Source organism: Petaurus breviceps, unplaced genomic scaffold (genome assembly GCF_028583685.1).
Source record: "Petaurus breviceps papuanus isolate PSGF00001 unplaced genomic scaffold, PetGlider_PUasm1.0 98, whole genome shotgun sequence".
Lineage (NCBI taxonomy): Eukaryota > Metazoa > Chordata > Mammalia > Diprotodontia > Petauridae > Petaurus > Petaurus breviceps.
In genome coordinates this window covers 20,455,851-20,469,599 of record NW_027187460.1, presented here as the reverse complement: position 1 = coordinate 20,469,599, position 13,749 = coordinate 20,455,851, and the positions used below count along the sequence as shown (strand labels likewise).

Below are 13,749 nucleotides of genomic sequence, written 5' to 3'. Positions count from 1 at the left end.
GAACATCCATGGCATTCTCTCTACTCTTTACACCCTCCACTGCCAGAAGCATCCACTCCTATGGCTTCTATGACCTATATAAATGACTCCCAAATTCATGTCCCTGTTCCTTTCTTTTTCCTCCATAGCTCTAGGCCTAGATTTCCAACACCCACCTGGATGTTCTGCTAGAACCTCTGTCTCAAGGTCTTTAGACATTACTAAAACTGAACTCATTCTCCCACTCCCACTTGATTTTCCTTGTAAAAAGTTGATGACCTCTTCTCAATCTCTTGAGCCTTCCCACTTCAGCACAGACCTTCATGACATCTCACTTAGCTATTGCCATTGCTTTCTAATTCATTTCCCTGCCTTGTAAATCTGTTTCCACTCCAATTTTTATTCTACTTAGCAGCAAAAGTGATTTTCCTAAAACATAGATGTGAGCAATATCACCATGCATACTCAATAAATTCTAGTGACTCCTGATTACCTCTTGGCATTGCAAACCCTTTATAACTTGGCTCCTTCCAACCTTTGCAGGCTTCTCATACTTCACTCCCCTTCCATTCAATGTGTAGTCCAACCACAGTGACCATCTTGATGTTCCTCGCATATGACCCTCTATCTCCCAGCTCAATCCATGTGCAGTATGCAGACCTAGAATGCTCTCTTCTTCAACTGTGACTCCCAGTTTCCCTGGCTTCCTTTAAGATTCAGTTTAAATCACATCTTTTGACACAAGTATTTTTCATAGTAACTCCTCCCTTTTCCATTCTAGCTGCTAATGCCTTCTGTCTGAGATTACATTCTCAGAAGACTTAGATTTCTTACATTTTCAAAAACTTGGTGGATACATCCAGTTGGACATCCTGCCAGCACTACTGTCATAAAGTTTTTAGACAGTCTTTTTTTTTGAGGGGAGGGGGAAGGCAAAGCAACTGGTGTTAAATGACTTGCCCAAGGTCAAAGAGCTAGTAAGTGTGTGAAGTGTCTGAGGCTGGATTTGAACTCAGGTCCTCCTGACTCCAGGGTCAATGATCTGTTCACTGTGCCAACTAGTTGCCCTGCTTTAGACAGTCTTAAAACTGATTTTCACTGCCCTACCTGATTTTCTTTCTAAAAATATAATGGCCTCTTTTCAATCCCATTAAGTTCCAGAGGATGAATGTAAGTCTCAGAGGACTTACCTTTTTTCTGTAAATATACTAGCTTTCTTTGTATCTTCAGTGCTTAGGACAGTGTCTGGCACATAATAAATATTTTATAAATATATGTTGATTTCTAATCAACTGATTTCTCTGTTACTGAGGATGTCACCACCATCCGTCCCATGATAGAGGCTTGAAACTTTGATTCTTCTTTACTGTTCTCTGTTTCTAACATTCAATGTTCCCTAACATTTAAGTACCAAATTCTTTTAATAATTACTGCATCAATATATTTCCCAACTATCCATTGTTCATTAACAATAATTGTCATGATTATCATAATAGGCATTTTATATAGTACATTAACATTTATAAATCATTATTTTATCTTATTTAATCCTCATAACAACTTTGTGAAATGGGTGATACAGAGATTAGTAGGAATTTGAGGTTTATAAAGGTTAAGTCATTGTAACCAGCCTAGTTCAGGCCTTAATCTCTTCTCATTTAAAGTACTGCAATGGGTCTTAACTGGTTCCCCATTTCCAGTACAGTACTTACACTATTGCCCCAGTAACTTCCCCATAGCATCAGCTAGATGATATGACTCTTCTGGAATTGGTTGAACTATATGAACTCTAAAGTCCTTCTAATTCTGGAATTTTATGAGTCTACTTTACAGCCTCCAATAGCTTCCCATTTCCTATCCAATAAAGTATAAATTTATTTGCCTGACATTTATGGCCCTCTATAATTCAATGTGGACCTACCTTTTCAACACTTCTTTCTTTTACATAGTTCTCATTCTTGCCAGACTGGTCTTCTTCCTATCCTCGATGCTTTTTCTGCATTTTTCTGTGCATCTTTATCTAGGCTTAGAATGGACTCAGGTCCATTTTTCTGACTATGGAAATCACTTTCTTTTTTCAAGTTGTTCAGTCATTTCAATTGTGTCTAACTCTTCATTACACTGTTTGAGTTTTTCATGGGAAACACACTGGGGTGGTTTGCCATTTCCTTCTCCAGTTCATTTTACAGATGAGGAACTGAGGAAAAGAGGGTCAAGTGACCTGACCCAGAACCACTGTGCTGCCTAGCTGCCTCAAAGCTGCTTCTTTCCAAGCTAAACTCAAATGCCTTCTCCTTAACAGAGACTTCTCTGATCTTCCAACTGAACATGTTCTTTCTTTCTCTACAATTTTGCTTATACCTTTCCTTTGTATGGAACTTATCCTTGCTTTGTGGCAAAGTTCACTTATATATGTTTTCTTATTCAATCAGACTGATTGTAAGACTCTTTTTTTTTTCCAGAAAAAAGGAATTCATTTTTATTCAAGTAACTGCAAATAAGAAACCAGAGGGGCGGGGCCCTCATGACAGTCTGGGACCACCCCTTCCCCCATTTCACCTGGACCTCCTTCCCTTAACCCTCCCAACTTGAAGATTACCAAAGGAGGTACTGATTAAAGTGGACAGGCAGCTCCCCTGTGGCCCACCTCCCCAAACAAAGTCACTTTTTAGTAAACTAGGCCTGGTGTCCACTATCTCCCCAAGCCCTCCTTTGTGATGATTTGGGGAGGATTAGCAGGGTGGATGGAGGAGGGGTAGACGGCAGGTGAACATGAGAACCAACAGAACTGCATGGCTGAGTCTGGAAGCCACAGAATGTTAAGAACAAAACTGTTTAAAAAAGAAAACCAACAAAATGTGTTCAGAGGTAGATTGTGAACAGAGGGAAGATGTAACCAGCTCCTAGGGGGAGGGGGGGATGGCATTCTGAAAGGAGGGATGGGGGGTGGGCACAGGAGGAAAGATCCTTGCAAAACATGCATTCCAGAGGCAAAAATCACAGGCCCAGGAAGGCCAGCCCAGGATTGGGGGAAATTAATAGGATTGTCAAGTTCCCCTTCTCCCTAGATCTCCTGAGCAGCAAGGAAATGGATGAATCAGACCCTTTCCCTTAGTGCCTGACACCCTAGGCTCCAGCCCAGCCCCATTCCAGTTTGATGCTCAGGAAATGCCAGAGTGTGGAGAGGGCAGGAGGCAGAAAAGGGTGGGTATTGCCCCTGCCCCCCTTTCTACTCTCAGTAAAATGTCTGCTCCCACCTCCACCCTTGGGACCAATCTTGACTGGGTAGAAGGTAGAATAGGGTGGTGAGGGTACAGAATATCCCCAGTAAGAAGTTTATTGAAGCTGAGCTCTTATGATCAAGATACTCACTATCTGTCCTTCCCTCTCAAATCCTTGAGTTGGGGTGGGGGATGGGAAAGCAGGAACCCTGGTCCCATTCCAGGGGGGCAGAGACAAAAAACAGGTGTTGGCAGCTAAGTCAAAAGGTTAGCTCTGTCCAAGGAAGGAGGAATACAAAAGAAATCCCAATCCTGGGAAAGGGTGGCTAGGTCCATGGATGGATGGATGTGGGAGGTGGGAGGAGGGAGGTAGGGAGTACCCCCAGAGGCTCAAACACCTGCCGCCTGCTCCACCCTGCCCAACACAATCCCATATAGGGTGGCCGGGGTTAGTGTGAATACGTCTAATGTGTGAATGGGGAGGCATTTTTCCCAGGTAGGGCTATTATTTCTCTGACCAGTAAAACTAGAAAGGACAGACTGAGGGAAAGGAAAGGTGGGAGAAGAAAAATGGGGATTTAAAGATCAACATTGTTCTGTCTAGTACCAAAATGAAAGGGCTGCCACTGTTGTCATCATCATGGGGCATGAGGTAGCGAGATTTAAGCAGGCTTGGTTACTGCTCCTCCTCTGAAGACTCCTGGGATATCCCTTCTTCCTCTTCTTTCTCCAGCTTTTTGGGTCTACCTCTTGGTTTCCTCCCTGGTGCAGTGGTGGTTTTCTGGCCTTTTTGCAGCTCCCTTGTTTTTACTCCCCTTTGGTCTGCCCCAAGGTCTCTTGGGAGTTGGTGCCTCACTGGGCTCCTTTGGGGGTTGTTTTCGGGGTCGGCCCCACCCTCTCTTCTGAGACCCGTCTTTCTCCTGTTTGGAGGCCAGAGGCTGGCTGGACTTTGAACTAGATTCACTCATCCTCCCCCTTCTCTAATGAGAGGTGGTAAAGGGTAGGGGGATGGGGTTTGGCAGCAGGCCGGCTTGGGTGCGTAGCTCTGGGTTGCGGGGGAGCAATGTGGACTGTGAGCGAATGACCTCGCTAAGCTCCCCTGCTAGGTCTCCTCCTGCCACCACCGCTTGTTGAAAATGCAGATGCCCTCTTGGAGTAGAGCCAACTCCAGCGATTGCAGGAATCTTGAAAATAGATTCTGGGAAGATGGCAGAGTAGAAACAGGATTTCCATGGGGCTCTGGCTCTCACCTCCTCCAATTAATGTAAAAGGTGACTCTGAAGAAACTTTGGAGCTACAGAACCCACAAAATGACACAAAGAGGCAAACCTCCCTCTGAGGATGGTCTGGTATGCCAGTAGCAAGCAGCCAGTGCAGCATTCTGGGAGCCGAACCCAGCCCCTTGCAAGCTGGAGGTTTTAGCTTCAGGGTGAGCCTGACCAGCAGCTGGCTGGAGGGACTTGAGATCACCACCAGCTGTGGCGGTTCCCAGAATTATCAACACATAGATGCTAAGGACACAGTGAGAGATCAGTGCAGTGTGGACTTTGGGATCCAATAGTTGGGAGTGCGGTTGGCCTTTGCCGCCCCCCCCCCCCCTTCCCCGGGGCAAGAAGCTGCTGAGGCACTGTGGCTGTGCAGCTGCTGCCATGTGGCAACTTTAGCTCTTGGCCTGCAGATTGTAGGGGGACCAAGCAACCAGTCTGAGGGATAATCGCTCTTGCTTTAACCTCCTTGGATCTGGATTGCAGTCTAGGGTGGAGATCCTGGGGTGTACAACCAGCTTACCAGAGCTTGTGGAGGCTTCAGAGAGGGCACCCAACTAATACCTTCAGCAGCTGAGAAAACCACAGCATTTGGTATGAAGCTCCCCTGTCTGGTGGCAGAGTCCTACTGTGGCATAAAGCCCAAAAGTCAAGTAATTGAGTGACAACATGAGCAAAGTAAATAGAGCAACCCAACTTTACACTCCTGTTTTGGGGACAAAAAGGATCAAAGCATGGAATGGGAGGAAGACAGTGAAGTCAGAACTCCTGCACCAAAAGCTTCCAAGAAAAATACAAGCTGGTTATAGGCCATAGAGGACCTTAAGAAGAATTTTGAAAATCAAGTAAGGGAAGTAGAGGAAAAATTAGGAAGAGAAATGAGAACGATGCAAGAAAATTATTAAATGTGAGTCAACAACCTGACCGAAGAAAATAACACCTTAAAAATTACACTAACTCAAATGGCAAAAGAGGCTCAAAATGGCAATGAGGAGAAGAATGTCTTGAAAAGCCAAATTTGCCAGATGGAAAAAAGAATCTCAAAAGCTCACTGGAGAGAATCATTCCTTCAGAAATAGATTGGAGAAAATGGAAGATAGTGACTTTATGAGAAATCAAGATACTATTAAACAGATCCAAAAAATGAAAAAATAGAAGGCAATGTGAAATATCATATTGGGAAAACCACTGACCTGCAAAATAGATCCAGGAGAGACAATTTAAAAATTATTGGACTACCTGAAAGAAAAAAAGAACCTAGAAATCATCCTTCAAGGAATTATCAAGGAAAATTGCCCTGATATTTTAGAACCAGAGGGCAAAATAGAGGTTGAAAGAATGTACAGATTGCCTCCTTAAAAAGATCCCAAAAAGAAAATTCCTAGGAATATTATAGCCAGGTTCTGGAATTCCCAGATCAAGGAGAAAATATTACAAGCAGCCAGGAAGAAACAATTTGAATATTGTGGAAACACAATCAGGATAACACAGGATCTGGCAGCTTCTACACTGAGGGATCAAAGGGCTTGGATTATGATGTTCCGGAGGGTAAAGGAGCTGGGATTAAAACCAAGAATCACCTACCCAGAAAAACTGAGCATCATGTCTCAGGGAAAAATATGGTCATTTAGTGGAATAGACTTTCAAGCATTCTTGATGAAAAAACCAGAGTTGAATAGAAAGTTTGACATTCAGATACAAGAAGCAAGAGAAGCATGAGAAGGTAAACAGGGAAAAGAAATCATAAGGAACTTATCAAATTTGAACTATTTACATCCCTACATGGAAAAACGATAATTATAACTTATGAAACTTTTCTCAGTATGAGAACAGTTGAAGGGAATAGAAATATATATATATATATATGTATATATATACATACACACACATACATATATATGTCTATATAGGAGGGCATATGAGCATATGAATACATATGTGAATGTGTGTATATATGTGTACAGGTATACATAGATAGAGGGCACAGGACCAATTTAATAGGAAGGGATGATATTTAAAAGATGAAATTAAGAGGTGAGAGAGGAATATAATGAGAAGAGATGGGGAGAGACAGAATGAGGTAAACTATCTCATATAGAAGAGGCAAGGGAAAATGATTACAATGGAGGGGAAGAACAAGAAGCCAAAAGAGAATGAGTCCACCTTACCCTAATTGAATTTGGCTTAGGGAGGGAATGACATACACACTAAATAGGGTATGTCACCCTACAGGAGAGTAGGGGGGGAAGAGATGAGAGGGGGGATGATGGAAGGGAGGGCAGGCTGGGGAGGAAGGAAGTTGGAAGCACCCACTTTAGAAAAGGGACAGGATCAAAGTAGAGAATAGAACAAGTGGGAGGTGGGATAGGAGGGAGGTAAATACAGTAAGTCTTTTACAATATATCCACTATGGAAATGTTTTGCATAGCTACACATGTACAACCTATACTGAATTGCTTATCTTCCCAGTAAGGGTGGGTGACAAGGGAGGAAGGGAATGAATCTGGAATTTAAAGTTTTAAAATCAAATGTTTAAATATATATGTATATATGCTATTATTAATATTATTTTACATGTAACTGGGAAATAAGGCATACAGGCACTGGGGCATAGAGATCTACCATGCCCTACTGGAAAGTCAGAGGGTGTATGGGAGAAGATATGGAAGAGAGTAGATTGGAGGAAGGGATATCCAGTGGGATCACTATTTTGGAGTGGTGGGTAGGGGAAAAATGGGGAGAAAATTTGTAACTCAAAGTCTTGTGGAAATGAATGATGTAAACTACGAGTTAATAAAGCATTTGATTAAAAAAAAGTAAGGAGATGGTGGCTAGGTGACGCAGTGTGTAAGAGTGCCGGCCCCAGTGTCGGGAGGACCCAGGACTGGTTCCAGCCTCAGATATTTAACACCCACACACAAAAAAACTGACCATGTAACCTTGAGCAAGTTACTTAACCCCAATTGCTTTAAAAAGAAGAAGAATAAAAAAACAAACCAAACAAACAAAAACAACAACAACAAAAAGGAAAAAAAAGAAAATAAATTCTGGGTTTATATATCTTAGGACAATGTAAGTCAGGAAAGTCTCCAGAATTATCAGCTAAAGAGCAGGTGTCTAACTGTATCAACAGAGGGAATTTCCTAAGTTGCCTATTCCAATAACATCACAGGTTCAGGGGAAAAACACCAAGAATCTGTGATTTCATTATTCTGTCAACTTCATTTAACAATGGGAGCCAGCAGTCCAGCTGTTTCTCAGTAAATTAATCTGAGGGATTTGCTTGGTTCCCAGTCTAGTAAATTTCAGAAGGCAGGATTTGAACCAAGGTCTTCCTGATTCTAACTCTAACCCTCTCTCAACTAGTCCATACTGCCTCTCAGGCACTTTAAAGATGTTGCAGAATTCAAATGAATCCCTGTATGTGAGGTAATCAGCTGTTATCTGCCAAATGAGACTTTCAGAATCAGGCTCTTTGCCTTCAGATGCCCAACTGAACTAGAAACAGTTGATCTCATTGAAAAGATGATTAAGATACACTATTGTTAAAAAGGAACACAGAAATAAATTCTTCTAGGGGCAACACACTTATTTGAATATTTGAGACACATTAATAACATTCAAGGAGCTGCTGAAAAAATGGTGCAATAAATATGACTTTAGGGATGGATGAAAATTTAGATAATTTAAGCCAAGCACTTTATTTTACAGGGAAGGGTCAAGGTAACAATCAACCTCCCACTATATCATTCTATGTTCTATACTTCCCATGTATTACCATGTATATATTAATACAATGTGATTTACTTAATTGATGTTAAAGTGATCTGAGGATTAGTTGATTTTATTGGAGTAGAGGGAGGGTAGTGTGTGTGAGAGAATGCCCATTTCTCAAAGCCTAAAATAAGGAAAAAAGACTAAATGCTAGGGGCGGCCAGGTTTCACAGCGAGTAAGAGTGCCAGTCCCAGCTTTGGGAGACCTGGGAACAGTTCCGGCCTCAGATACTTGGCAACCACACCCCCCCCAAAAAAATAACTGGCCATGTAACCTTGAGCAAGTCACTTAACCCTGATTGCTTAAAAAAAAAAAAAAGACTAAATGCTACCTAGCAATAAGTGAGCAGAACACCAATCACCTGCAGGACCAAAGTTCAAATTACCTGATGGTCTTGATCATACTGAGCCCCATTTCAACACAGCAGTGGGCATGGTCCTGACGAGGTTCAGGGAGTCCGGACACACAATAGTAGCAGTCCCCCAAGATCTTGATCCGAAGACAATGATGTTCCTGGATTTGACATAGTGAGAAAGAAGAGAAATGGATTAGCAAAGGGGTTAAAGTTTTACAATATCCTTAGGGAAGCATTGAGGATAATGTAGTTCAGGAGGAAGACTGTGACCTTTTCATATAGAGCAGCATTGGATTTACTCTTACTAACTTGTCAGTGAAACCAGGACCAATGACTTAGTTTGCTTATGTTACAGTTTCTTCATCAGTCCTGGAAGAATCAAACAAGTGAATGACCAATACAGATTGGTCATTATACTAACCTGTCTATACATTAATTAGTGGATGTAGGGAATTTTTGTACCTATTGGAGTACTGTGTCTCAGAGAAGTTAAATGACTGTGCCCAGGGTCACATAGATACTAAGTAGTAGACAGAGGACTGAAATCCACTATCTCACACATTTTTCTAATGGTTTCCAAACCTTTCAGTGTTGGGACCCCTTTACATTCTTAAACATTGTGGAGTACTACATTCATTTATGTGGGTTATATCTATTGATAGATAGCAATACTGTATTATCAATCAATACTGTATTAGATGAGGCAGCTGTATGAGATGAGGCAGCTAGCTAGCTCAGTGGATAGAGAACCAGGCCTGATGTCTGGAAGACCTGAGTTCAAATATGACTCAGTCATTTACTAGCTATGTGAACATGGGGAAGTCATTTAACCTCTGTTTGCCTTAAAACACCAGAGAAAGAAATGGCAAACCACTCCAGTATCTTCACCAAGAAAACCCCACAGACAGTATGGCCCATGGAGTTGGTTGTTAATAGTCTGATATGACTGGAGAACAATATTAGAAATAAAAATTGGTAAATTTAAAAAATTCATTTCAAAATAATAATAAACCAACTGTGTGCTTTGTACATCTTTATGAAAAAAATTCTGTTTTCCAAAGCAAAAATAATAGTGAGAAGAATGACTGTTTTATCTGTTTTTGCAAATCTCTTTAATGCCTGGCTTAATAGAAGACAATTTTATTCTCATATCTACTTCTATATTCAATCTGTTGTGACATATTATTTTGATTGAAGCATATAAGAAAATCTTGCCTCACACAAATATGTAGTTGGAAAAGGGATGAGTATTTTAATATGCAAATAACATCTTATTTTATTATAAAAATAGTTTTGAGCTTGAGGACCCCCTGAAAGAATCTTGGGACTCCTAGGGGTTCATAGACTACACTTTGAGAACCATTGCACTAGTCCATACTCAGGTCTTGAAGAAAGGTATTCCCCAACTGGAAAACATTTAGAAAAATTGGCTATCACTTACTAAGTTCAACAATATAACATAGATTATTTTAAAAAAACAACTTTTCCCTTAATTTTTACTTAAAAAATGCTTCATTTTTTTTGTCTACCCTATTCTACCCCACCTACAGAACCTTTCCTTGTAAGAATAATGAGAACAAAAGCAAGCCAGTAAAACTAACCAATCCATAAAGAAAGTATGACAGCAAATTCAGCATTATGTAAAGTTCCATGTCCATCGTACCCTTCCTCTGCAATGAAGGCAAGAAGCTATGTTTTCACATTTCTAGAGGACCAAGCTTGGTCAGTACAGTTGCAATGTATTTGGTTTGATTTTTTAAATTTACATTGTGTAAGTGTATTGTTTTCCTGGTTCTACTTACACACAATCAGTTCATTAAAAATTTCATATATTTCACTGAATTAATCATCTCCATTTTTCCTTACAACACTAAAATATTCCATATTCAGGTACCAAAATTCATTTAACCATTATAAAATAATGAGGATCTATATAATTTTCAGTTCTCTGCTCCCATAAAAAAAAGGGTTGCTGTAGGGGTGGCTAGGTGACGTAGTGAATAGAGCACCAACCCTGGAGGCAGGAGGACCTGAGTTCAAATTTGACCTCAGACACTTAACACAAAAAACTAGCTGTGTGACCTTGAGCAAGTCACTTAACCCCAATTGCCCTATCTCCTTCCCTCCATAACATAAATAAATTTGGGGGCAGCTAGGTGGCACAGTGAATAGGGCACCGGCCCTGGAGTCAGGAGGACCTGAATTCAAATCCGGCCTCAGCCACGTAATACATACTAGCCGTGTGACCTTGGGCAAGTCACTTAACCCCAATTGCCCTCCGAAAAGCAAAAAAAAAAACAAAAAACAACCTGGCGATATGCTTTCCAGGTGACCTTATGCAGGTAAGTCACTTAACTGCTCTGAGCTTTGGCTTCTTCTCCTGAACAATGATGATAATTTTGATGTTACCTAATTCATGTGGTATCAAATGAAACAATGGGTTTTAAACCACTGTGTAACTATGAAACATAATACAATGCAAACTTTTATGGTACTAGTTATGATATCAACTTTATTTTCTTTTACCAAATGCTTTTTTATTATAATATCTGAATAACAGTTGAGACAAAACTGAATATCTGGAACTTTTCAGCTTGTTTCACTATTCCTTTCATATGTTTGTATATCTCTGTATCTTTTTCTCTGTCATCTATCATCTATCTATCTATCTATCTATCTATCTATCTATCTATCTATCTATCTATCATCTATTTATCTATCTATCTATCTAGTTGTCTATCTATCATCTTTCTATTATTTATCTTCTTGTCTGTCTGTCTATATATCTGTCTATCTATTACCAGTGTTAAGCTCAATGTCCTGGGAAAGAAGTGAAAAAATTTTCATGTTGATAATTTCTGAAGAAAAAGAAGCCACAGAAGTTCATATACTCTGTAGTTATGTGTATAATATGGTCAAACATGGTATCTTGTGTTTTTTGTAAAGGCTGGGATACATGTAGTTCCCACTTCCCAATCAGTACTATTATTCAAGAGACTGGCACACTTGTTAAAGTCATAAAATTCTTTGGTAAAAACACAAGTTACATATAAGGCCAGATGCTCATTGTGGTGTGTTTAAAGTTGAAAAAAAAGATGAATCCTTAAAGGCAATTCTATTAAATTTGTCACAGATTTAGTTGCCCTGATCCAATTTGACATGATAATTAAAAACAAGAATAGACAAAATTGATGTGTAAAGATAGGTACATGTACATATGTGTGTGTTTTGAACATGTACATATATGTATATATTTTGAGATATATATATATACATGAAATATATACATATGAAATATAGAGATTCTTAACCTTTTTTGTGTCATGGATGCCTTTCTTCATCTGGTGAAACCTAGGGACTCCTCAGAATGACATTTTCAGATGCATAAAATAAAATACTTAGGATACAAAACCAATTACATTGAAATATAGTCTGTAGAAGGATAACTAGGGTAAGGAAAAATAAAGTATTTGTTCCCCATCAAAGTTCATAGGACAGGAACCCCTCATCTATTGAATTTCAGTCAAAGAACTGAAAGACTTGGGAGGGGCATTTTAATTAATTCCAACTGCCATCTACTTATATTTCATATCTTGAATGAATTTTGGGTCTTCTGTTCATCAGTCACATGCTGTGTAAACTTGAGTAACAAGGTACCTAACTTCTAAGCTGGAGCAAAATGAGGACCATAGTACTTGCCATGCCTAATTCACAGGAGTATTGTAAGGCTGCAGTGAGATAATCTATGTAAAATCCTGAGTAGCCTAAGTATCTAAACTTAAGTTATTATGGTTGTGGAAAATAATAGGCTATATTCTACTGAATTCAGTACACTATTTTTACGGTTCTATTATATTAAAGAAATTCTGCGAAACCTTATTCTACAAAGACAAAAATGCCTTAAAGGACCTTGTCTTCTGGGGGGGAAGAGGGAAGATTCATTATATACCCAGATAAATAAATAATCAGTATATACAGAGCAGTATGGCAAGGTGAAAATAGCACTGTATTTAGAATCAAAGGATCTGGGTTTAAGATTCCGATCATTACTATGTGTGTGATCTTGGGAAAGTTACTTAAGCTCCCCAGGACTCAGTTTTCTGCTATGTAAAATGAGACAGTTGGAGTAGATGGTCTCTGGAGTCCCTTCCAGGTATAGATCTCTGAATCTATATAATATTTTAAAAATTATAAGAGGGAAAGAACACTAATATCTTGTTGGGAAGGGATGAGCAACTAGGAAAGGCCTTATGTAAGAGGATGTACTTGAGTTATATTTGGAAGGTAGGTAGGGATTATCCATGGGAAGATGATGAGGGATTGAATTGCAGATTAAGGGACCATCTTTGCAAATGTATAGGGATGGGATTTCATGTATAACATGTAGCAAGGCAGTTTGACCAAAATAGAGAGCAAAGGGAAGCAATATGAAATATGTTGGGAAAGGTAGATGGGAGCCATATTGTGCAGGTCTTTAAGTGGAATGAATTTTAGTCTAGAGGCAGACTCTTTTCTTTAGTAAGAGCCGCTCTTGAAAGGAGACAGTCAGAGAATATTTTCCTCCATGTCTGATTTCTGGCTATGAGCTGCACTTAGAGGAAAACATAAGTGCCAGTGCATTAAAAGAAGTGCTGTTCTCTTCTAGGTGCAAGATGAAATATTATCAAGGCAAAAGCTTTTCTTAGGAGATTTTCTAAGCAAAGAAGATGTTATAGAACAAGAAGAAAAAAAACCCCAACCCCCCATCTTTGGATTCCGTGGACTTGATTTTCAACTCTAGTTTCTAGTTATTTTGTACGCCAGGTCTCCATTTCTGCTTTTTTACTCTATGATTTCATAAAAATCTTTCCATATTTCTCTGCATTCACCATCCTTTTCTACCTTCATTGCATTTTGGATAGAGTACAAATTAGTCCTTAGCACTAAGAACCCCTGGGTCATTTCACACATGCTATTTTACAACCACAACACTCCCAAACTTATAAATATTGTGGTTGACCTTCTGATTTTAAGTGCAAGACTTAATGCTTCTTCCAATTTCATTAAATAAGCTTCAGCCCATATATTCCAATCTGTTGAGATCCCAATTCTATTATACAATGGATATGAGTATTATAAAGTAGAATGTAAAGCATTGAAAAGCAATAGGGAAGC

At 39.7% G+C, this 13,749-nt stretch overlaps 1 protein-coding gene and 1 pseudogene across 1 annotated transcript in view; both read right to left on the bottom strand.

Annotated features, from left to right (window-relative positions):
• ADCY8 (adenylate cyclase 8) overlaps positions 1-13,749 on the bottom strand; it is a 244,167-nt gene that overhangs the window by 210,341 nt on the left and 20,077 nt on the right. The window contains exon 4 of the mRNA XM_069081301.1: positions 8,626-8,753. Within this exon, the coding sequence (XP_068937402.1) occupies positions 8,626-8,753 (128 nt within the window). The remainder of the gene's footprint in view (positions 1-8,625; positions 8,754-13,749) is intronic.
• On the bottom strand, positions 2,428-4,289 carry LOC138155658 (high mobility group protein HMG-I/HMG-Y-like; annotated as a pseudogene).